At 40.3% G+C, this 23,621-nt stretch overlaps 4 protein-coding genes across 5 annotated transcripts; 3 read left to right on the top strand and 1 right to left on the bottom strand.

Moving 5' to 3' along the window:
• The first annotated feature begins 310 nt into the window (after nucleotides 1-310).
• Nucleotides 311-1,439, top strand: LOC134181924 (sulfotransferase 1 family member D1-like). The gene has a single exon (XM_062649221.1). The coding sequence runs from the start codon at nucleotides 315-317 to the stop codon at nucleotides 1,236-1,238; it is 924 nt and encodes a 307-aa protein (XP_062505205.1). The 5' UTR covers nucleotides 311-314; the 3' UTR covers nucleotides 1,239-1,439.
• Nucleotides 1,440-2,477: 1,038 nt separating this feature from the next.
• Nucleotides 2,478-16,627, bottom strand: LOC134181869 (phenylalanine--tRNA ligase beta subunit-like). Its single transcript, XM_062649140.1, has 22 exons — nucleotides 16,292-16,627; nucleotides 16,185-16,240; nucleotides 16,028-16,125; nucleotides 15,415-15,471; nucleotides 14,076-14,148; nucleotides 13,939-13,998; nucleotides 10,666-10,721; nucleotides 10,498-10,606; nucleotides 8,539-8,580; nucleotides 8,367-8,475; nucleotides 7,464-7,534; nucleotides 7,339-7,400; nucleotides 7,223-7,274; nucleotides 7,097-7,158; nucleotides 6,596-6,702; nucleotides 6,436-6,536; nucleotides 5,735-5,815; nucleotides 5,582-5,674; nucleotides 5,344-5,461; nucleotides 5,216-5,280; nucleotides 2,889-2,979; nucleotides 2,478-2,832 (listed from the first exon to the last, which is right to left on the bottom strand). The coding sequence occupies exons 1-22, from the start codon at nucleotides 16,347-16,349 to the stop codon at nucleotides 2,681-2,683; spliced, it is 1,773 nt and encodes a 590-aa protein (XP_062505124.1). The 5' UTR covers nucleotides 16,350-16,627; the 3' UTR covers nucleotides 2,478-2,680.
• Nucleotides 16,628-16,791: 164 nt separating this feature from the next.
• LOC134181870 (universal stress protein Slr1101-like) lies at nucleotides 16,792-18,254 on the top strand. 2 transcript variants are annotated; one of them, XM_062649141.1, is made up of 5 exons: nucleotides 16,792-16,854; nucleotides 16,920-17,001; nucleotides 17,314-17,409; nucleotides 17,472-17,575; nucleotides 17,892-18,254. In XM_062649141.1, the coding sequence occupies exons 1-5, from the start codon at nucleotides 16,849-16,851 to the stop codon at nucleotides 18,093-18,095; spliced, it is 492 nt and encodes a 163-aa protein (XP_062505125.1). In that variant the 5' UTR covers nucleotides 16,792-16,848; the 3' UTR covers nucleotides 18,096-18,254. The 2 variants fall into 2 exon arrangements, with proteins under 2 accessions (XP_062505125.1, XP_062505126.1); XM_062649142.1 differs by having other exon boundaries at nucleotides 17,478-17,575.
• A 605-nt stretch (nucleotides 18,255-18,859) lies between these two features.
• Nucleotides 18,860-22,823, top strand: LOC134182134 (universal stress protein Slr1101-like). Its single transcript, XM_062649481.1, has 5 exons — nucleotides 18,860-18,971; nucleotides 19,090-19,183; nucleotides 21,733-21,837; nucleotides 22,282-22,379; nucleotides 22,450-22,823. The coding sequence occupies exons 1-5, from the start codon at nucleotides 18,864-18,866 to the stop codon at nucleotides 22,645-22,647; spliced, it is 603 nt and encodes a 200-aa protein (XP_062505465.1). The 5' UTR covers nucleotides 18,860-18,863; the 3' UTR covers nucleotides 22,648-22,823.
• The last annotated feature ends 798 nt before the right edge of the window (nucleotides 22,824-23,621 follow it).

The following is a 23,621-nucleotide window of genomic DNA, read 5'->3' on the forward strand; positions in this document are numbered from 1 at the left end:
CGCGTTTCTATCCTGTGACCGTTAGACCTAAACCACTTTCGGTAAACTACCTCTGAATCATGTCTAGCAAAAGCTGTTTAGGTTTACAGTTAACTAAACAGGTCTAACGCTAGTGGAGACGCGATTATTCTTAAACATTTTTAGACTTAAACAGGTTGTAAACATGTTTAAGCCCTAGTGGAGACGCGCCCTATCTTCTCTGCATGCGCACTAGCAAGGGCAGCTGTTGTAAATAAATTGCATCAACTGTCATGCTTTCGGTCACGTTAAAGCATGACTTCATTAATTGTCATGCTTCCGGTCACGTTGAAAGCATGACTTCAGATGAGTCTTCTGGCATTGCTCTGCTCAAGAGAAATAGGGCTAAACTCTGTACGACGGAAAGTCGCCTAAAAGGTCTCTCTTTCGTTCCTCGACCAGATGACGTGTTCATTGCTACCTACCCCAAGGCGGGTACCACTTGGGTCCAACAGATTGTTCAACAGCTCAGAACTCGCGGCAGCATGGATTTTGACGACATCTTTGATGTGATACCTCGAATCGAAAAAGCTGCCGACATGGGAATTGACCTGGATGCGGAACAAGTGGCTAAGCCTCGAGCCTACAAAATACACACTTGGTATGATCATTGTCCAAAGGGGGCAAAGTGTATTGTCGTTATTCGAGATCCAAGATCTGTCGCATCGTCTTTATACAACTACGTGTGTGGCTGGTTGTTCCAACGTGAACAACTGGATATAGAGACATTTATCAGGGACTTCTTCCTTACACAGAGTCAGCCCACATCAAAACTAGAGAAGGCATCTTATTGGCATTTCTATGCCTCTTGGTGGCCACATAGAAATGATCCAAATGTTCTCTGGTTGTTCTTTGAAGATATGCTGGATAATCATCTTAGAGCTGTCAAGAAGATTGCCGAGTTCATCAACTGTGGTGCTGATGATGATCAACTTCATCAGTTAGTTGTTCAACAATCCTCTCTCCAGTTCATGAAAGAACACATCAGTAAATTCGATAATCATACAGTACGAGCCAAGAGAAATCAAACAATGAATGTATCAGAGAGCGCGAGTGGAGCACCTCTAGTAAACGAAGGAAAAGCTGATTCATACAAGACACAATTGTCTTCCAAAGCTATCCAGGCAATAGATGATAAGTGGAAAGTCATGGAAGAAGCAACTGGATGCGGCTCTTATTCTGACCTTCGAAAGCATTTTGGCACGACTGAATCACCATAAATCATGTGATCTCGAGTTGCCAATGTAGTTAAGAGATTTTTCGTTCTTGTAACTTAGCTTCTACCACAGGTTTGCTCTGTTGCGTTGTTTACTGATAGTTACAAGATAGCTACAGTTTTAACAATTACAAACATTTCCATGATGCAGATAATGGCCGAGATTATCCAATCATTATTGTAAAATATAAAATACCATACATGTTGTGATAAATGCATAGATGCCTAACACACAAATAAGAAACACGAGCTTTACACTAGCTACCAGGGTTCTAGCCAGGTGCATACTACTTCTCAAAATGAGATGCCCACCACCCTTTAGGATTGACTCCCGCTCCATGTGAACAAACATTACAGTCTGAAAAAGTGACTGAGTTCACTACTTCAAGGATAGGAAACACAAATTTGCACTACTAGTTGTTCACATTGACCTTTTTACAGAGAGTGCTAATTATGGATCAGGGAGTGTGCTATTTACTGTGCTCTTGTTTCCGTGTTGTGTCTAACAGATCTTATTACAAAGCATGATGACTAAATAGAAAGCATCATAATTGAATGAGGATGTGGCATTTCTATGTAAACATACTTGTCCCTTACAAAATATTGATATGCAAACAGCTACTTCTCTTTCCCCAAACATCATCTTAAAAACAGCCAAGTTATTCTGACTAGGTTGATTACTAATAAGCAGAGGAAGGCACAAAAACTCACCAGGGCTACGTTTTCGGCAAACCACACCCCTTACAAAGGCCACGCCCCTTTTAGGAAGCCCGCCCTTCGGCCACGCTTTGCTGAAAACCTTTAGAACCCTGACTATTTTTGCAGATGATTCCCTTAATTAACAAAAAACAGACATTTATACGTTTTATGTTATTTTAGTCAATGTATTGTTGCATCTATATCTAAACTAATTAAACTTACCTCATGTTGCCTCCCAGTCAATTTGATTAACATGACAGAAGAATAAGTGCAACCCAAAATTGTGCTGCAAGCATACACTCTGCACACCTAACTCTATCTCACATCTCTTTGTATAACAAAATAGTAAAAATTAAAATTAAAAAATTAAAAAATTAGAATCAAATCTTAAAAATTAAAAATTAAAATTAAAATTTAAAAAATAGAAAATAAAAACATTAAAATTAAAATTTAAAATGTACATTTTAAAACTTAAAAATCAGAAATGAGAAAATAGAAACGTAAATATTAGAATGCCAAAAATTGAATGGCCAAACTACCCACTGACTTTTAGTAAACCACATACCATGTTCAATAGTACTGTTTACATACAAGTTGGCATACTGGTAGTGATAGTTTCATCCATTAAAACTTAAACATTCTATCAAACATGTAACACTGAGAGAAACCACATTCCATCACACCCGTTGACTATTTCAAGCAAGCAAGTACTTGACATGCCATACGTCAGTCTAAATTCAAACTTTATCAAAGAAATGCCTCCAAGTTAATTTCCAGAGCCGCACAAGGCATGGGTAGATCAAATCGTTGTAAAACCGACGGATGAATAACACCCAGAGTACCAACACTACGACCATACGCAATCACCTCTGAGCACCGCCCAGGAAAGAAAGCAGGATCTAACAACAATCAAATCATCTAGGTTTGTCATACAGCAACTGATGCAGTATCAGACCATCTTTAGCCCTCAAGTGATAGCCTTTACTGTCTTTTGAAGGTGCGACTTCTAGTAGCTGCATAACTCTGTCTAGCAATCCATGAATGACCTACAATAAACAGGGAAATAACAAACCCACGACAAGCAATCTTGCCTAACTATTAAACCTATAATATAATATACGCTACAATATATACAATACAATAACTATCAATTACCAACGGTAAGTAGCCATCACGTCAACCCACATGCTTGTAGAATCGATAGTACATTCACACATCTATAATATATCGTAGCATGCATACAGTGGCGTAGCCAGAGAGGGTGCTCAGGGTGCTGGAGGACCCATGCCTTCTGTCTTAGAACACTACTAGTAGTAGAAATTCTTCTGTTGTCACTGCAAACTTCAAAATACTAGAGCTGACACAGACAGTTCGTACTCCAAGGCAGGTACGCATGCATGAGTAGTAAGCCATGTCCTTTGCAATTCCGTGAAGAATCCGTCATTTGTTAAGAAATTGATTGCAATGGCAATGTACAAATATCTGATCAGGAAACGTCAGTCAACATGTGCATGAGTCAGTTGAGGACGTGACAACAGGGAGTAGGGAGCCAGAGCATCAAAGCTCACAAGAAGAATCCTGCCATCAACCTCCAGGTAAACAAGTGCCTTCACCACAATCCAAATCACCTGACCAGGTTGATCAAGTAACCATGTGAACTAAAATTAGAAAAGACCGTCACCCTTAAGGGACTCCAAGCGACACAACGAACTATCGACTTCTAACAAATCGTCCAATTCCTGACATTGCCTACCTGTTTCCTAAAGGAGCAAGAAAGCAAATAATAATACTGCTCACAGCTTACAATTGCAAAAATTTGAGGAATTACTCGTTTAGACAACTTTGCTGTACTGCAATTACCCTGACTTTCTTCACATGCCAGCAACACTATGGCAAGTTAAACTGTCTATAATATTTTGTTTAGGTTGAGCACCCTCCTGGTTTACAATCCCGGCTACACCACTGTGCATACCATACCTACTTGAGTTAGTCTCCCCATCATAAAGTAACCTTTTATACCTAACCCACCAAGTCTCTATCATTTCACACCATTGAAACCACTTGCTTGGTGTGCCCTCTGCTAGCTTTTCCTGCCTTACTTACACTAGATGTTGATGACAACTGAAGATCACATGTCTGCAAGTAGTACAGTGTACTGACAGTCTTGTGCTGTTTTAGTGTTTGTTAGCGCACCAGCAATGAATGTTAACTCAATCACTTCAATCATATCAAAACTTTAGGTACTCACGTAAGACCCCATACTATACTCTTACACTGAGCCTTGGCAAGTATGATACAATTAATTGGTACAAGTTCATACACATAAAGTAGTAGTATTCGCTTATAGTAACTCCAACAGTTTGTTCACCAATAAACACACAAGTTTGTTTACTTTCTTCTCCAAAACAATCCACAGCATGTCAATAATTAACTAATACAACCTCAAAAAAGGTGATTGTTATGACTCCAAAATATAACAACATAATGTTGTTGACTATCTAGATACTGCACTTGCTTGATTATTACCCCAGGGCTCAAGGAAGCCCCCAGCCTCAATTTTGTCCAAGACTCTAAGATTTTCACATCTCTTAATCCTTTAATTAGTGCTAATTTGCACTTTCCACAGTGACTGTTTGCTAGATTTGTGCGTGTAAAGATGCTGAAATTCTTCAACTTGTGCATGTCTGTCGACTACGTGTTAAAGGTTTGATGACTCAAATACCATAGAAGGTTAAGTTTCTATATTTTAGGTAGTGGTGGTGGTGGTTTGAAGCTCTACTAGTGCAGCAACATGCTGTTTAAGTTAATAAATCAATCACTTCCACCTATTAACAACTTTAAGTGTCAATCTTTGAGAAAGACCTCATTCCATACTTGAACTTTGACTCTGGCCAATATTGGGGGTGGGGTAATAATCAAGTGAGTACGGAAACAGCAACAAGCACACTCTGTGATCTGACCACCATATTCCTACCCTTTCCAAATGAATGACATACACATAATCAACACAAACTGAAATTTAATAAAATAAATGGTAGAAACTCAATGTATACCAAACAGCAGTAAACTAAAGTAACACTTTACGCATCTAAACACAGAGACAACAAACAATGCAGTTACAGTAATGATAATGATTGATAATCTATTTCATGTTGTACATAACAAAACATACAGCAGCCGCAGGCGTAAAGCTACAGTAAAACTTAGACAAAATAATACAACATACCATCCCACCTTTGACTTACGCACAACAACAATAACAAACGCATGCAAGTAAACTACCTCAAATCCTGGTGTTTTGTTGTAGTTAACTGCACACAAACGCCTTTCATTCTTCGCTCCAACATCTACCCACACCGGTAACATTGAACTAACAAACAATGCACATTATGTCTTGCCGACAAACAAACCTCTGCTCGTGTCTGTAAAGACAACGTCAGAAATCTCAAACACTTTGATTGGCAACGGCATGTTTCTGTTACAACTAATTGTCTTCAGAATTCCAGGCAAGAGAGTCGTTCGAGCAACCTACACGACGATAAAGCAACCACATAACATGTGACACACATTATGACACAACCCACTCATTTTGACATCAGCATTGACTCATTTTTCAATAGTTGGTAACCACACTACAAGCAGACTCACCTGAAATTCGAGTGTTTTTGGATTCTCAATGTGTACAGCTGGCACGTCGTCTATTGAACGATTCAAGAAAGTGGCCACCTCGTCTCGAGAACACTGCAGACAACTTTACATTCAATGTGTTTAATTAATTAATTAACACAAATACTGCTTTACCAAAGCGAATGTAAGAACTTCACTAAAGCCTGCTTGAGCAATCCCTCCACGAAGGAGGTCTGTTAGTTTATTCAATGGAAACTAAGCACGATCAAAATAAGAGTAATAAATTATTGATAACAACGGTATTATCACAGAATATGACACTTGTCTATCTTTTCTTATTTCAGAAGTCAGTCAGCCAGACATACAGACAGACAAACAGACACACAGAGACCGAGAAATCATTGAAGTATGCCAACAAGTTGGATGTGTTGGGTCACCCCTTTAACTGCATTGCACTGGTGTTTGAACACTTTGGTCGTTGGGGCTAAGGTGCGATGAAATTTCTGCACCAGCTGTCCCTGCAGTCTGTAGACGAAAACGGAAAGAAGAATAGTAGGGAGTTCAAGTGGTTCTGGTAAAGCTACCTATCCATCGCCTTACAAGATGCAATGCTAGCATTATAGGCAGGAAACTGACAAGACTGGCAAAGTCAAAGACGTTCATTGTGACAGTTATTTGTTGCTAGCTAATTAAGTAACTTTACATTGTAGTGTGTCAATAGCCTGTAATAGCATTGACTTATTCAATACATGTATGGACGGACAGACAGACAGACAGACAGACAGACAGACAGACAGACAGACAGACAAACTAACAGACAGACAGACAGACAGATACACAGGCAGACAGACAGACAAGAGTTCATTTTGTCATACCTGTTCTCCTATTGTGAGAGTCTGAGGTACAGTTTTCTTCACATTGTTGTATCCGTATGCGATGGCTGCATCCTCAATAATATCACATGCATGAATAATGTCTAACAGACGTCAAACTTGATAGTGTGGCCAACTAACTGCCGGTAAATCGATCGTTTACCTGATCGAGTTGGAGGAACCTCTACTGAAATGGCTTGTCCTTCGTCGATTACTTCTGCAGCCAAACACATCTTTGTCAGTAGCTTAGCCAACTCGTCTGCTGTCACTCTAAACAGTAAAAACATTTAAGTTAAGTTAGCTAATTTGTAGATTATGATACACGTATATACATTAACTTTGTCTGTGTACTAAACTGAGCTTATTTGATAAAATATCAACGCAAGACTTCGGACATGATGAGAGAAACGTATAGACACATGCATGCACACACACCTACTCACACAACGACATGCACGCACACATGCAAACAGGAAGGCAGGCAGGCAGGCAGACAGGCAGGCAGGCAAACAGGCAGACAGACAGACAAGCAGACAGGCAGGCAGGCAGGCAGACAAGCACATGCATGCATGAGCACACACACACACACACACACACACACACACACACACACACACACACACACACACACACACACACACACACAAGTGCTCAACACACATACTCAATGCCAATCTTTCTTCCAATCTCATCACTTGCTATAGTTTCGGATCTATACTTGAGTTCCTATAAACCTAACAATGCACAACCACACACCTCCAAATCCACAATCTAATGAACACACACTTACAGGGTACGTCACAGTAGGCCCATCAGCAAGAACAACTTCAGCCGATTCCACACTATTCAATAGCACACAAACATAAGAAATAACGAAGTCCACTCAACAGTAAGACAATCACTGACACAAATGGTTCTTCACAATATTGGCTGAACATGGTCACAAGAGTGTCAAGTACAATCTTTGCCTGCATATCAAGAGTCTTAGCTGCCACTTGGAATGTACAATGTAACATAACTGTAACTGCTACCTTTGTTAGATCGGTGGCTGTACATTCAATAAAAACATTTCTAGTTGCTAGCGTAATTTTCGAATGTTCACCTGTTGAATAGAAGACCCATTCACATGGTATGAAGTCAACAAACTAATGCAGAAAGATATTATAAGGTAATGAACAAAACAAATGACAGACTGACAAACAGACAGACAGCCAACAACAAATAACAAACAAACAGACAAAAAGAAACAAACTGACAAACAGACATACAAACAGATGAAGGAACAAACACAGACATCGACAGACAGACAGACAGACAGAAAAAACAGACACACAAACAACCAAACAGACAAACACATAGACATACAGACAAACAGAAAAATAGACACACAAACAGACAGACAGATAGACAGACAAATAGACAGACAGATAGACAGACAAATAGACAGAAAAACAGACACGCAAACAACAACAGACAAACACAAACACACAGGCAGACTGAAAAAACAGACATGCAAACAAACAGCGGCAGACAAAAAACAGACAAACACAAACAGACACACAAGCAGACAAACAAACAAACAAACAGACAGACACACAAACAGACACACAAACAGACGGACAAACAAACAGGCCAACAGACAGACAAACAGACAGACAACCACACAAACAGATGCACAAACAGACAAACAAACAGATAGACAGACACACAAACAGACAAACAAACAAACAGATAGACAGACAAACAAACAGACCAACAGACAGACAAAACTAAACTATACAATAATTTATCACAACAAATCAGACACGTTCATAACGACAAACAAACAAACACCCAGACAGACAGACAATGAAGACACGCTTACCACACAACTAGAAAACTGAAAGAAAAGCTCAGATGTGAACACCTACCAACACACCACACAAGCAACTTACCATTGATAATCGGTGGCATAGACAGAACAACTCTATTCTTATCGTAGATCACTGGATATACAGGTTGGTCTCTAATAATTGGCAGGTAATGGCGTAGATGGCTATCAGTCTGTCAAACACAAACTACGTCAATCTAGCCTTCACCAGACCATGAAATCATATATGAAATCACCTTGTACAGTTCCATCAGTTCTACTGCCGTGTACTCTTTTGTCTATAACAAAATAAAATTAAAAAAACAAAAAACATAAATTAGCTAAAGTTTATTGTCATTAGAGACAACAAACAAACAGTTAGCAAAGAATGAAAGCCATCTAGCAATGAGACGGCACAGTCCACGTGCCAACCGTTAGACCAGACCAATTAAATTTCTTGAAGGCAGACGGAGACAGACAGACAGACAAAATAGTCGTAAGTAGAACCAAGCCCTTTGGCTTGGGTAGTATATAGTTGTTTTGCTTTGACAGACAGACAGACAGACAGACAGATGTGACCTCTTTGCCACCCAGTACTTCAGCCACTAGCTGGTACTGGAGGCTTTGCTTGTACACTGTAGCTTTTAAGTTTAGTACTCATTTTGTTTTACACGAGTTTCAATTTTAGCTTAGTTTAGTTGATAAACACTACTAGTAGTTGGACAGTAGATAGTACCCTGCATTGCAAAATGTATCATAGATAAAAGTTCAAATATATGTGATTGACAGACACACAGACAGACAGACAGAAAACAGACACACACACACACAGACAGACAGACAGACAGACTGACAGACACACAGACAGACAGAAAAACAGACAGACAGACAGAAAAACAGACAAACAGACAGACAGAGAGACACACAGACAGACAAACAAATAGCCTGTCCAGTTGTAAGCTTGACCAAATAAGAATAGAATTCGACGTGTACATGTGCCATGATAATATGCTTGCTGTAAATGACTTGATAGTATATCTAATATATAAAGCTCAAATTGTCTGTCTGTGTGTATGTATGTTCGCGTTTGGCGGCCACGTCTTTTGTCCGTTTGCAACCGAAATCGGCACGCACACTCGGCACGCACAGAGGAAAGTTTGCGTAAAATATAAAAAAATAATGCACCGGGTCCCCTCTCGAGGGATCGACTCACGCGTAAAATTTCTCGACGACGCAAACGCTACACATTGCAGTTCATTCGAACACACGCCCGCACCAGTCCCGTGTAGATCCTATGCATCGCTGTCCTTCGCAAAGCTTCGAGCAATCGAATATCTCTTGCCGACGAAACTTACTCTTCTATCGCTTGCGTTTCTCTCCAAATTCTGATTGCATTTGCACCGAATCCAACCTACACGTTTTCTGCAGCAAGCGCTACACGGGGAGTGTGTCGATTTCTATCGAAACAAGCGCGAAGAGCAAGATTCGAATTCATTCAGCATATCCGGGACCTCGCAACAAAGATTGCACGTGACGTGTCCACAGACCTATCTTTACACTACAGTCTTGCCCGTACGAAGGACGGGCCATGGATACTAGTACATCCTATGATTACGTATCAATGACTCCGCAAGTGTTAACAGTGCATGTGGTTCAGCGACTGTCTCCACCGGAGTCCAAGTTCCACTCGATATCAGCATCTTTTGTTTCAGTGTCCATTTTGTTATCTCACATTTGTATGTAGTGCAATGAAACTGCAAATACTCAAAATGTCACATAATCATTCCTTTTTTATTTCAATCCATTAGTCCAGATTAATGTCCAAATATCTGAGCATCAACAAATTTTGATAAATCTCTTTAATCTGATGCCTCAGGATCCAACTCACAAGAATACTCTAGGTCAGACCAACTATATTATTAATAAATTTGTCAACCTGGTTGTCTATTTTCAAAGTTGTCCAAAATTTGGCAAATCTTCACATTCTGAGAATTTCATACTGATATGCTAAGCTATTCAAGAGATATTATGTTTATAGACAGACAGACACACAGGCACACACACACACGCACGTGCAAGCACACACACACACACACACACACACACACACACACACACACACACACACACACACACACACACACACACACACACACACACCAGTCGACTACTATAGCTCTTACAGCATATCATTCAACATTACCATAAATGCTAACCTGACCAAGAGGCTTAAATCTAATTTCTCCTGGGGGTAATGCTTCATATGAGAACGGCCCCTCCAGCGTGTCTAAGTCATGTGTCCCAATAGCCACCAAACTCCTCTTTCTAAATCACACAATGCATGAGATTTCAGCTGAGACAACACACCAAGGGACAACATAAACCTGCAAATGTTGTGATGCAACTTGTCTTGCAAATCAATGAAACTGTTGTATGATGTCTGTAACATGACATTTAGAAACATCAGTTTCCAACATCCAATGCCCCACAAGGCGGTCATTCGAATCTCAAAGCAGTCAACACACAACCCATTCACACAACATATCCATATAGGCGTGTACCCACTGGGAGTTCAGATGTCTGAACAAACTGCCTCAGTAAAGTCTGGAGTCCAAATTAAGCGTGTTCACACTGACATCTGGACTAACTATGATTAGGCCAGCATTAGCACCAGCAGCACATTCACACCAATAACTATGATTAGTAAGTCACGTGGGCATGTGAGTGTAATTAGCCTCGACAGTTTTCATCCGTCATATCCGGCAAGAATTCGTGTGAATTGTTTTGACGAATCCATTGCTTTAGGTTTTGAAGAGGGAAACATTTAGTTTGCTTTCTCTGGCAGCTTCTTCAAGAACAGCAGAAAGTTGTCACAGGCACATAGTACACATCTGCATGCGCTTCCATATACGTCGCCATGTTGTTACTGCGTTTGTAGGTTTAAGCATACAACACCACATCAGAAACATCAACGGCATGCTCTTCTTGTATACTACCTCATGTGCCAAAGTCACGTGCAACCACTAACGCCACTAATGTGGTTGTAATACTACTCTCCAGAGAGTTAGAATGGTGTTACACTAATCATGATTAGTTTGGTGTTAGTGCACTAACGCCACTCATTCACACCAGTCCTAATCATGATTAGTGTAACGTCATTCTAACGTTGTAAAGAGTAGTACAACCACATTAGTGGCGTTATTGGTTGCACGTGATTTTGGCACGTGAGGTACATGTAGTATACAAGAAGAACATGCCGCCAGTGTTTCTGATGTGGTGCTGTATGTTTAAACGTACAAACGCAGCAACAACATGGCGACGTATACGGAAGCACAAGCAGATGTATACTACACGTGCGTGTCTGTACATGTGACAACTTCCTGCCGTCCCTGAAAAAGCTGCCAGAGAAAGCGAACTAAATGTTTCCCTCTTCAAAACCTAAAGCAATGGATTCGTCAAGACAATTCACACAAATTCTTGCCGGATATGACAGATGAAAACTGTCGAGGCTAATTATATTCACATGCCCACGTGACTTACTAATCATAGTTAGCGGTGTGAACGCACTTGCACTAATGTTGGCCTAATCATAGTTAGTCCAGATGTCAGTGTGAACACGCTCTAAGACTACTAACTCTAATGATCTTTAGTATCACAATTTGTACCTAAATTTTAGACAAAGTAGCCATAACTAAAGTGCTGCATTCCTGCAAGTGGCAGTACATTTTGTATCTAAACAAACTAAGACACCTTCTTCAGCCATATGTACAAATATGTAGCTAGATACAGATAGATTAATAGCCCATTCACATGAGCACTTGTAACTGGACCAATAAAGGTCAGCACGGCCGGCTCGTTGTTTAAAGGTTATGTGAATGTGGGCCGAGCCAAGCCGATCTGGATTGGCCTATTTCAAACTTCAAACTGCCATGCCAGCATGGTTTGGCTCGGCTAAGCTCTCATTCACCATGTGAACGGTAACTAACTACCAAACTGTAGTCTTGCATACCCAGACCCTTGCTCCTACGTCATACTCACATAGCCAGACTTTCTGACATTGCGTAGCGAGTGTTTCTGACGTACACGTGACCATATCATTTTGTAGGCAGTAGTAGTGTGCATAGCAAAACACACACCCACTAAGTAAGCTGGTTTGCCTCTTCTAAAGTCATGTGAACGAGAGCTGGCTTAGCTCTCTGGCACGAGTTGGCTCGGCTCAATTTGGAAAGGAGCTCGTGTGAAAAGGCTATTAGACTCGATGTTGTACTTGGTCACCATGACATGTAATGAATATATTACATGACTTTGTCCCATTTATAAACTAAGGATGTCTTGACTATGTTCACACTAGGGTTTAGAACTGGGTTTGCTACTGCTTAGCATAACCAATTGCAATAATCAGGTCACTTTACAACAGGAATGTGGGTTAGAGTAGGGCTACCTTAGCCCTTCCAAAATGTAGGGTTAGTGTTGGGGTTAGCGCTTGTCAAAACATTCCAGTTTATTCATATTGCATATCACAGCAATGAATCAAAGAAGATTGCTCTACTTTGTGTTGGTCTGGCAGTTTTTTCTAGAGCATTCAAATCCGCAGCACGACTTGCGGAATTCTGTAGTGAAAGACGTTGTCGCATCCGTAGATTTATAGGCAACTGCTCCTGTTCTATCACACGCATGTGGTCCCTACACCTAGAGAAGGCACTCGAAGACAAAAAGTGGCCGGAAGACATTTTAATTATTGCAAGGGAATCGAGTAACGTAGCTTGAGTACATGCTACAATCAGTTGCAGTCTGCTAGAGTTCACACACCTTAAACATAGCACCCTGCTGTGCTATCATGCGCAAGGTGTGTTCTCACATGTTGAGCTTGTCCAGTTGCTTCTGTTTAATTTAGTGCAAACCCCCTCCCATTTGCTAACCAAAGTGTGAACACGGCCTTAGTCTATAAATAGATTAGAATAGAATACTGTAAATCAATAAATGTTCATAACCACAAATGTTCGTAAACTCATACGTCTTGAACATGTGCGTGAAAGTGACGAAGCTCAATCAACATTTGGGTAGGTCTGCCAACATACCTACGTCATTCTCTCAATATGTCTCTGATTTGATTTCTTGGCTTGTAAGAGAATCCTTTTCAGGTGATGTTTTCCTGAACATTATGGGGAATCATCCAATCATTTGTTATCACACCAGGACTGGTCAGTGCCACAATGCATGATTTCTATACAGTTGTAGAAAGCCATTTCTGCCCAAGCCAAGACGATTGTTCAGACAGTGTTGTATGTGTATCGATCCACATGCCTATTTGGGCTACGAAAGTTAGTAAGCGATTTAACATAGTAAATTCTTTGCAATTTACGAAATGTAAGAATGAAATATCTTATCAAGATTTACAGTATAACATGTCAGGTTGATCTGACTGTGAGGCCTACATGAACAATGAAAGAACCAACCCAAAAAGGGCCAGGTACGCACATGCTATACCACCAAAGTACTAACAAAAAACTGATGATGTCTGTGTGTAGTACCAGGCCCTCTCCTCACTCCCAATGAAATAACATGTTACCTAACCATGTGCATGTATGCACCCCCACAACTTACAGCGAGAGCAAAGACAAGGGCATAGGAACGAGGCTAATAATTACCATGTTTACCTCAGTAAATGTAATGTTTCGTAAGACAGCAGCCACAGCATGTGGTCTTACTTGTGACGTCTACAAGAAACCGAATCCAACAGGCAAACATCTCTACATTCCCTTCAGTAATGATCAACGCAACAACACTGTCATACCTCTGGCTTTATCACCAATCGTTGACATTCTCCAGTTTGTGGCCGAACTGCCCTGTACAGAGGCACCTTTTGCCTACGAAAGACCGAAAAGAGATGAGAAGCACATATATACAGTATGCGTTGAGCACAAAGTGCAGATTTGGACAATCCATGGATGTACACCATGGATCGCCAATACAAACCATGCATACCTAATCCTAATCTTAACCCTACCTCTAATATTACCCACAAAACTAGACATCATATCTACGGTTTGTACATCAGGTTTACTTATAAATGGTGATTTGCTATTGAGCACCATCATTAAAAGAATATGACACACCATGTACATACTGAAATCACGAAATATTACAGACTTACAAACTAAACAGTTTCTTGAACAAACAAGCAAACAAGTAAACAAATAAATAAATAAATAAACAAACAAGTAAACAAACACACAAACAAGCAAACAAACTAGCAAACAAACAAACTAGCAAAGAAACAAACAAACAAACCAGCAAACAAACAAACAAGCAAAGAAACAAACAAACAAGCAAACAAACAAACTAGCAAAGAAACAAACAAACAAACTAGCAAACAAACAAAATAGCAAACAAACAAAATAGCAAAGAAACAAACAAACTAGCAAAGACACAAACAAACAAACAAACAAGCAAACAAGCAAACAAACAAACTAGAAAACAAACAAACAAAAAAACAAGCACACAAGCAAACAAACAAGCAAACAAACAAACAAGCAAGCAAACAAGGAAACAAAACAAACTTGCATACACGTACAAAACCTGCAAAACAAACACACAACCATCAACATAGCTTTTTGTTTGTCATAGTACTGTCTCTATGTTCTCTTCTAATGCCCTTTTCAGAGGCAGGTATTGATTGCTTTCGTCCAGCCCATGCCTGGCCGAACTAAGTGCAACAAAGATGCAGCACAGTAGACGGACATGCATGTTGACAACACTTAAATCAAAGCACACACCTATAATGTTCATACACCAGTTTACACTATAATGGCTAACAATAAATTAAGAATTACAAACTAAGACTGAACTTGATGTAGTCTACTACAGCTACACATGGCATTTTCAAGTTACACTAGAATGTCTCTCTCAGAGAGGCGCTCATTCAAATGGGCACTTAATCACTCATTTTGTGGTTATTGATTTCAACAAGCATTGTTTTCACGATTGGGATTATTAATCAGACGAGCTATTAATAACTGCCTCGGGATTATTAATCAGACGAGCTATTTTTCAGACATTTACAGTAATTAATTGATTATTTAAGAAACAACATTAGCTTGAGTTAGAAATCATGTAATGATCACAACACTTACTTGTCCATAAAGATGAGAAGACCTCGAACCAGACCCTCCATACATAATAAATCGTACCTGTAGATAATATAGAGACAATGCCATACATACATGTACTTGTCAAGTATGTTACCTGCTCATAATCAAACCCTAACACACACGCACGTACACATGCACACACGCATGCACACACACACACACACACACACACACACACACACACACACAGACACACACAACACAGACACAGACACAGACACAGACACACCACACACACACACACACACACACACACACACACACACACACACACACACACACACACACACACACACACACACACACACCAACTTTATAACAAAGTAGTCACATACAAGTACATTGGATATTCTACATTCTCCAATTCTAAGCAAATTAAAATTACTACATTAATATCAAATATTTAAAGCTATTAATATCAACAGTTGTGACCCCAAAAAGGCTTTTGAAGCCACAACTTCTCAAATTCCAATGACAACCGGCCCTGCAGTAACTGTACAGTACATGTATTATACTTTCAAGCAAAGCGCCAAAATAAAAATTTCTGTCAAATATTTCATCTTGTACTGTACTGTACGGTATGAACGATTCAAACCGATTTGCTGGCACGTCAATCTTGTATAGGACTGCATCAGACGCCTCTGTCGCCTTCTCGTCGCCCCGTTCTCTGCTTATCATCAATTTCTCCGAAGTCTAATGCCAAAGCAACGCACTCTACACGCATGCACGAACGGTCGCACTCCACACCTCACCACTTCATCAAGTTCCAGACCAAAGTCGAAGCAAAGTTCAGCAAACTCATCATCAGCTGTAAAACGTGATGTTGAGCGATTATCATGGGTTATGACGGATTTCTTACTGTAAACTTTGCCTAATAGTTGAAATAGCAGGTCTCTCTGAACGCCGACTGTTGGCATACTAAAATTTAGGAGTAGGTCCTAACGCACGTTAGAAGACAGCCCCAACGTGACGGGGAGGCTCGCGTAGCCAGACCCATTTCCGCCGCGTCATATTTCTGTGCGAAAATGGCTACGCGAGACTAGTGATTGAAATCATATCTAAACGTTTTGTTATAGTAGTAGAGTTTAATCAACTAAAGAGAAATACACGAAGTAGTCACACGCTCACGCACGCACGCACGCTAGTCTCGCAGCCAGCCCCTCCCCTCCCCTTTGCTTGACGTAGGTACAAGTGCACTGTGAAGTGCACTCGATTTCTAGCAACCAAAGTAATGCAAGTAAAAGGTAGGCGTTCTATATCAAGTTTACTCTAGCCTGTTACACCACAGCTGTACTTACTGGTCCGCACAAGTTTACACCGGTTAGCAGCTAGCGTGCGCTAAATGTCTTTGCTTTTTAGAAATCTGGTCCGACCGAATCCGGTCATTACCAACCTCGTTCTCTCCGACTCCGCACGATGAGTGTAAGGACTGTCTACTGGTGTTATTTAGGCTACTAGATGACGTCTAACGTTTTTGTTTGCTGCAGACTAAGGCAGCTTCCGAACTTCCGAATCGCCGCGTCGTTCTAGCTGTCGATGGCAGTGAATTTACAAGACGCGCATTTGACTGTAAGTTTCGATAAATTTTCGGCTTTGGATTTTGTGTGTGTTTACCGGTCGGTCATTTGGTCGGTCTGACTGAGTCGGTCAACGGTCTGACTGAGTCGGTCAACGGTCTGACTGACTGACTGACTGGGTCGGCCTGAGTGAGTCGGCCTGACTCCGTCTGTCTAGCTGACTGGGTCTTACTGGGTCCGTCTGACTGGGCCTAGCAGTTACTAATTAATGAATAATGTTTTAGTAGATTTATTTGTATGATCCTTAAATAATATTATTGTCTTACAGTTGTTTTACACTCGCTTTTGACTGCCTCCTTTCTAGGGTACACAGAGAACTTGTATCGTGAAGGTGATGTCGTCCTGCTTGTACATGCCTTCGAGATGCCAGTGCCTGCTGTGTTTGGATTTGGTGCGAGCGGTATGCTAAACCACTAGCCTGTTTTACAAATTGTGTACTCATATTCAATTTTCTTTGTTGAGCTGTAGTTGCTATTGGGGAAGGATATCAGCAGCAGGTTCAAGCAGCACAAGACAAGGCCATTGCAGTTCTTGGCGAATACACCGCCTTGTGTGAATCTAAAAAGGTGTGTAATCTGTGTGTTGGAAGTATGAGGTTATATGAAAACATTTGCGTTATTGCATGTAAGATATAATTATGTAGTAATAGGTATGTACTTAGTTGATTGCCTGGTAATTAATTATAATTAGTGAAAAGCATTAAGGTAATGCACTTGCATATTTATATCAATTATTCATGTTTATAGAAACTATTAACTAACCACGGAGTGTTTGTATGTTTATTGTTTGTCCAATACTAGTGTTGTGGCTATTCTGCTGCCATTGCTACAAGTATATAAGGCTAACAGACTAATTACATGACTTATTGACTGTGTTTATTAGATTTCATGCCAGAAAATCATCGAAGCTCAGCAGGACTCTGCAGGGGAGGTCGTCTGTCGAATAGCCAAGGAAAAGCAAGCTGATATGATTATGATGGGTTCACGAGGTCAAGGCATGCTGCGTCGAACATTCCTGGGGAGCGTCAGTGATTATGTTATCCACCATTGTCACCTACCTGTCACTGTAGTACCTCCAAAGAAATGAACTTGAAAAGACATGACTATGGTTGCTAGCCATGCCTACTTTGCTTAGTTTGTGTTTGCATAGCTGACTTGCTGGAACTGGAGGATTTGAATCGTTTCTTTATATCAGACATACATGGTGTGCATATACATTTCAAGATGTGTATGACCTTGGAAACAATGTCAACAGCATCAAATTTGTGTCTAATATTTTATCACCAGTACATAGAGCTACATCATCCAAAGTTGTGTAACACCATTTGTTACTAACTTAGGCCTTAGGAACTCACCCAAAACGTGTGCCTATAATTTTCCTCAGGACTCTTATTGGTCAACCTTTCCACGGGATCTTGGTTTATTCAGATGGGCATCAATTGTTGTAGATTTTATTAATAAATTATGAATTTTCTAGATCTCGTGATCATGAACAACAACTGTTTTTGTATCTACACACTGCTGTGTTTGTTGTATGCATACTGCATGAACTCTGCTTGTAATGTAGACTTAACTTTACGTGTCAAATAATCTGCTAAGCCAGAAGACAAACTTAGTCTCTTGCTCAGCCTTAACGCGCGCGCGTGAGGAGTGGAGAGGGGGCGTGCCCGCACTCGTTAGGAAGGTCTGACAATAATCTCAAAATGTCTAATCTGCACTCACGTGAGACTCCAAAGTTCTAAGTTAGCGCTTTGTTTTGCACGTAGTACTCCACTCTAACTTACACACAATAGCACTAGTCCGAAATGCGTCAAGAGTAATATCTGTCTGGCGATTTGGCCATGCACTCTCCCGTATGTGCAGTAAGCCAACCCTATCTACTAGACCAGTTACAACAGGATCTCATGGTGACACAGCCTACATGGACACGACGTCGATGAATACACCAGATTCAGCTCAACAGGTTAGTACACGGAAAGAAGAACTCTAGAGTCTGCAAAGCTAGCGCGCAGACAAATAGGTCTAGGTATTTATTCTAATTGACACACGACTGTGCTGTGAATGGATTTTATCTGCTTTAGAGTGCAGCGTCTGCTTTAGCTACTAGCGGCTTGAAGTCGAGAAAGGTGTTACTACCAGTTGACGAAAGAAACAGTAGTAGGAGGGCCATGCAATGTAAGTCTTCATGCCGTTCTATGTCTACAGTAGAGTCAGTCTGTCTGTCTGTCTGTCTGTCTGTATGTATGTATGTATGTATGTATGTATGTATATATGTGGCTCAATTGGTTAGAGTGTGCAGTTGGAGATTGGCCACATTCGGGACCTTTGGGTCAGAGTTTGAGTGCGGGAGGGCCACATACATAAATTTCCTCGGGCAAGGAACTAACATACAATTGCTTCTCTCTCTGGAGTGTCAGTTCTGTCCAGCAAGTATGAAGTATGAAGTATGAAGTACAGCAAGTATGACGTACCTAGTGACATGATAGAGTGACTGTTGAAAGTTTAGAGTATAGCAAGTTTAGTCATTGCAGTATCGAACCTGGGCCTTAGGGGCTCTTGTATGGACGTATGTACAAAAAATGTATGTATGTATGTATGTGGCTCAATTGGTTAGAGTGTGCAGTTGGAGATCGGCAACATCCAGGACCTTCGGGTCAGAGTTTGAGTGCGGGAGGGCCACATACATAAATTCCCTTGGGCAAGGAACTAACATAGAATTGCCTCTCTCTCCGGAGTGTCAGGTTCTGTCTACAGCAAGTATCTACAGCAAGTACAGCAAGTGTGAAGTACATCATAATGACTTCTGATAGCGACTTCTGATACAGTAGTGTTAGATTGCAGTATCTAACCTGGGCCTTAGGGGCTCTTGTAACAAAAATGTAAGTATGTATGTATGCATGTGTCTCAATTGGTTAGAGTGTGCAGTTGGAGATTTGGGTCAGAGTTCAAGTGCAGGAGGGCCACATACATAAGTTCCCTTGGGCAAGGAACTAACATACAATTGCCTCTCTCTCCGGAGTGTCAAGTTCTGTCCAAGCAGCAAAGATGAAGAAGAACATGATAACATATAGTAACTGCTAGAGTTTAGATTGTACGGTAGCAAGTATTTAGTGTCTGTATCCTGGGCCCTAAGGGTCCTTGTAACAAAAAAATGTATGTGGCTCAATTGGTTAGAGTGTGCAGTTGGAGATTGGAAACGTCCGGGACCTTTGGGTCAGAAGTTCAAGTGCGGGAGGGCCACATACATAAGTTCCCTTGGGCAAAGAACTAACGTGCAATTGCCTCTCTCCGGAGTTGTTCTGTCCAAGCAGTATCTAATCTGGGCCCTAAGGGCTCTTGTAACAAAAAAATGTATGTATGTATGTATGTGGCTCAATTGGTTAGAGTGTGCAGTTGGAGATTGGAAACAGCCAGGACCTTTGGGTCAAAGTTCAAGTACAGGAGGGCCACATACATAAGTTCCCTTGGCCAAGGAACTAACATACAATTGCCTCTCTCTCCGGAGTGTCGGTTCTGTCCAAGCAGCAAGTACATGGTGACTAAAAGTACATATAGTGACTGTTGGTAGCATAGTGACTATAATCGTAGCAAGTGCTTAGTGACTGCAATATCTAACCTGGGCCCTAGGGGCTCTTATACAAAAAATTTATATATTTATGTATGTATGTATGTCAATACATATATTTTCAAACATTGAACTATTATGCACCATGCATCTAAGCAAAGCAACAAAATACTACCCAAGCCAGTAGGGCTTGGTTCTACCTACGACTATGTATGTTTATGTGCATGGCTGTCTCTTGAAACAGTCTTCTTTATTTTGCTGTCAATCACTCTAGCATTTGATCGTTGTAGACACACAGAAAACACAGATCTCCAATATGTCTTGAATGTTGATGCATTTAGCTTTCCGTCTTCGTCTCTTGATAGCTGTGACAGTTTCTTCAAATAGTCTTCGGCTTTCTTTCCCCGACAGCCAAAATGTTTGAAGACTATAGGCACAAATGTTGGTCGAAAACCTCCAGGCAAGAGCCCCTGGTCGTACTTATTGATTTTCAGATTTTCTCTTCTGGTTGCCGCTGCTCTCTGAGTTGTAGCTGACAAAACTTATATTTCATTACTCCAGGAATGAGCCAGTGCAATATCCAATTCAAGATCCACCCCCGATGCTGAATCAAATACAATGATGTCTGATCCGTCTTAGAATTGACGTACTTTTCTCTGTGTTCTTTTACATGATGTAATTGCAAAATTGACTCAAACAGTCTGGTCATGCTGAAACCATGTTGCTATGGCTGATTACCGGCCCGGCCCCAGTTTTACATGTTTTCTCAATACATACATATTTCCAATTAAATCAAACGTTTACGTCATGAGCAACACTGTCTGTCTGTGTGTCATATATCAGATAAATCGTAATTCTGTCTGTCTGTCTGTCTGTCTGTCTGTCTGTCTGTCTGTCTGCATGTCTGTCTGTGTGTCTGGAAATAAACAGTATGAAGTGTGCGTAGCTATACCATAATAGTTTCACAAAATCTTGACCAACATTAGTAACAACTCAGTATCGTGGTCAACTTTCATTGATCAATACATGCACTCTCATTCAACATAAACCTACACCACTCACTCAACACCAACCAACATTGACAATCTTATGTTTAATATTAATTCCCATTAATTGGTATGATGTTTAATAATTGTTTTGACTTTGAAATGTGTGTTAGGGTATTTGGACGAAATTTATCAAAAGAATGACTACGTCATCTTGATACACATCTTCAAGACTGCCATTCTTCCTCTCTTTTCTTATGGTGCTGTTGCTGATGAAGGTACACAATTAATTAACCAACTACTTGCAATTGTATTGGCAGAGCTTACTTCATAAATTACCCAAATTGGTCGCCAGTGTCATATATGAACTAGAAGTTTTTTAAGTCAATGAATGTCAGCTGCAATCTCTCAGATGAGATTTATATTTTAGCTCAAACGCGGCTATTAGCATTTGTGTGGACTGGATGACAATGTCATCTCTTCATGCATTGTACATCTTACTTTTAGTTATATAGTCAAGATTACGTAGTCAAGATGATTAGTAAGCTCTGAATCAAACTTTAATTAATTAATGTACATACATACGTATATACGGCCAAATAGAATTTTACTAGTATTTATTTTGTAAAGCTAACTATGTTGATATCAACTAATTTCACTTTTTTATGATTTGTTAAGCATCTGATGAGTAGCTGTAATACTTGTGTATCTGGTCTGTTTAGCATGGGGAATAGGTCAATGGCAACAACAGTTTGGCGACGCTCAAGAAAGAGCTCTTGATGTAGTCAACATATACAAAGAAGTTTTAGAATCGAAACAAGTACGAATATTGCATTCCTACTTTGTCACAAGAGATCATGATTCCTAACTTCCCAAGTTGCTGCTTTTAGATACCATTTCGCATTATTACAACACCCGGGTCTGCTGGTCACGTGATCTGTACCATTGCAAATGAACATCAAGTTAATCTGATCGTGATGGGCAGTCGTGGGGTTGGGATGATAACCAGGACGGTGCTTGGGAGTGTCAGTGACTACGTGCTGCATAACGCCAATGTGCCAGTGACAATCGTACCTCCTAGAGAATAGTAACGTGTGACTGGCAGATGTAATTTGCCACACATATTTCCTGACACAATTTGCAGGTAGGAAATTATTGATGCAATATGTTTCTGTTTTAGCACGCAAATTAGCTGCTAGCTGTTCATGCAATTACTGTGTATGTGTATCCATGAAATTGAGAGCTTGGAATATTCAGAAATTTACAGTTTGCTTAAGTAGAAAATCATTAAATGATTTAATAGTAAGAGACATAATACTACAATATATTTCTATAGGTTTTCCCATCTGATTATTTGATTTTGCAAAAATATTTTAGCACAAAGAGCATTCATAATCTCAGAGATGGCCAAACATGCCCATGAGCCACATGTGCCCTACTTCTGCATGTGCTAGAAAGTGCAATGGAAATGTACGCGAGTACCCCAGTGGTTCGAGTGGCCTCAGGCTATCATTTGCTTGGCCATCCCTGAATCTTCTACCAGCAACAGCTTCTGCATGATCCTTATTTGTCAACAGTGACAGCTTTTACTGCAGTCACACATACAGAACTCTGTTGACTAAGTGATTGATTATTGCAGTGTATTTAGTCTCGAGTAGCCAAACCCCACCCCTTTCTAAATCAAGACTACAGTACTACTACTAAAGGTGCACCTCATGTTGACTGCTTTTCTGACAATTTGTAGAAATCAAGCAACAGATAACTGCTGAGTGCGTACTGTATTTTCTCATGGATTATCGCTGTCGTTTGCTTAGTTTGGGTTTAACATTATTCTAACAATAAAATTTTGTGATTTTCAAGTTTTCTTATGCAGTATTTTAGAGTTAGTTGTCTGTCATGGTATCAGTGCATTCCATCCTTGAACACACAAAGAAAGCTGAAGTTGAAACTAACTAACTAACTAACCAGGAAAATTGACTAACAAAAAACAAACACAAAAATCAATAAACTGACAATAAAACTACCGAGATATTTAAATGCAACGTTATCAAACATAAAAATG

Source organism: Corticium candelabrum, chromosome 7 (genome assembly GCF_963422355.1).
Source record: "Corticium candelabrum chromosome 7, ooCorCand1.1, whole genome shotgun sequence".
NCBI lineage: Eukaryota > Metazoa > Porifera > Homoscleromorpha > Homosclerophorida > Plakinidae > Corticium > Corticium candelabrum.

Bases quoted from the DNA above. Each gene is read 5' to 3' on its own strand.
- LOC134181870 (XM_062649141.1), top strand. The intron at 17,002-17,313 runs GTAAGTTTCGAT...CCTCCTTTCTAG, and splicing joins TACAAGACGCGCATTTGACT to GGTACACAGAGAACTTGTAT. The intron at 17,410-17,471 runs GTATGCTAAACC...TTCTTTGTTGAG, and splicing joins GTTTGGATTTGGTGCGAGCG to CTGTAGTTGCTATTGGGGAA.
- LOC134182134 (XM_062649481.1), top strand. From the start codon at position 18,864: ATGTGCAGTAAGCCAACCCTATCTACTAGACCAGTTACAACAGGATCT. The intron at 19,184-21,732 runs GTAAGTCTTCAT...AATGTGTGTTAG, and splicing joins TAGTAGGAGGGCCATGCAAT to GGTATTTGGACGAAATTTAT. The intron at 21,838-22,281 runs GTACACAATTAA...TGGTCTGTTTAG, and splicing joins TGGTGCTGTTGCTGATGAAG to CATGGGGAATAGGTCAATGG.
- LOC134181924 (XM_062649221.1), top strand. From the start codon at position 315: ATGACTTCAGATGAGTCTTCTGGCATTGCTCTGCTCAAGAGAAATAGG.
- LOC134181869 (XM_062649140.1), bottom strand. From the start codon at position 16,349: ATGCCAACAGTCGGCGTTCAGAGAGACCTGCTATTTCAACTATTAGGC. The intron at 7,401-7,463 runs GTAGCAGTTACA...CTTGATATGCAG, and splicing joins CAGCCACCGATCTAACAAAG to GCAAAGATTGTACTTGACAC. The intron at 5,462-5,581 runs GTGAGTCTGCTT...ATCGTCGTGTAG, and splicing joins CAAAAACACTCGAATTTCAG to GTTGCTCGAACGACTCTCTT.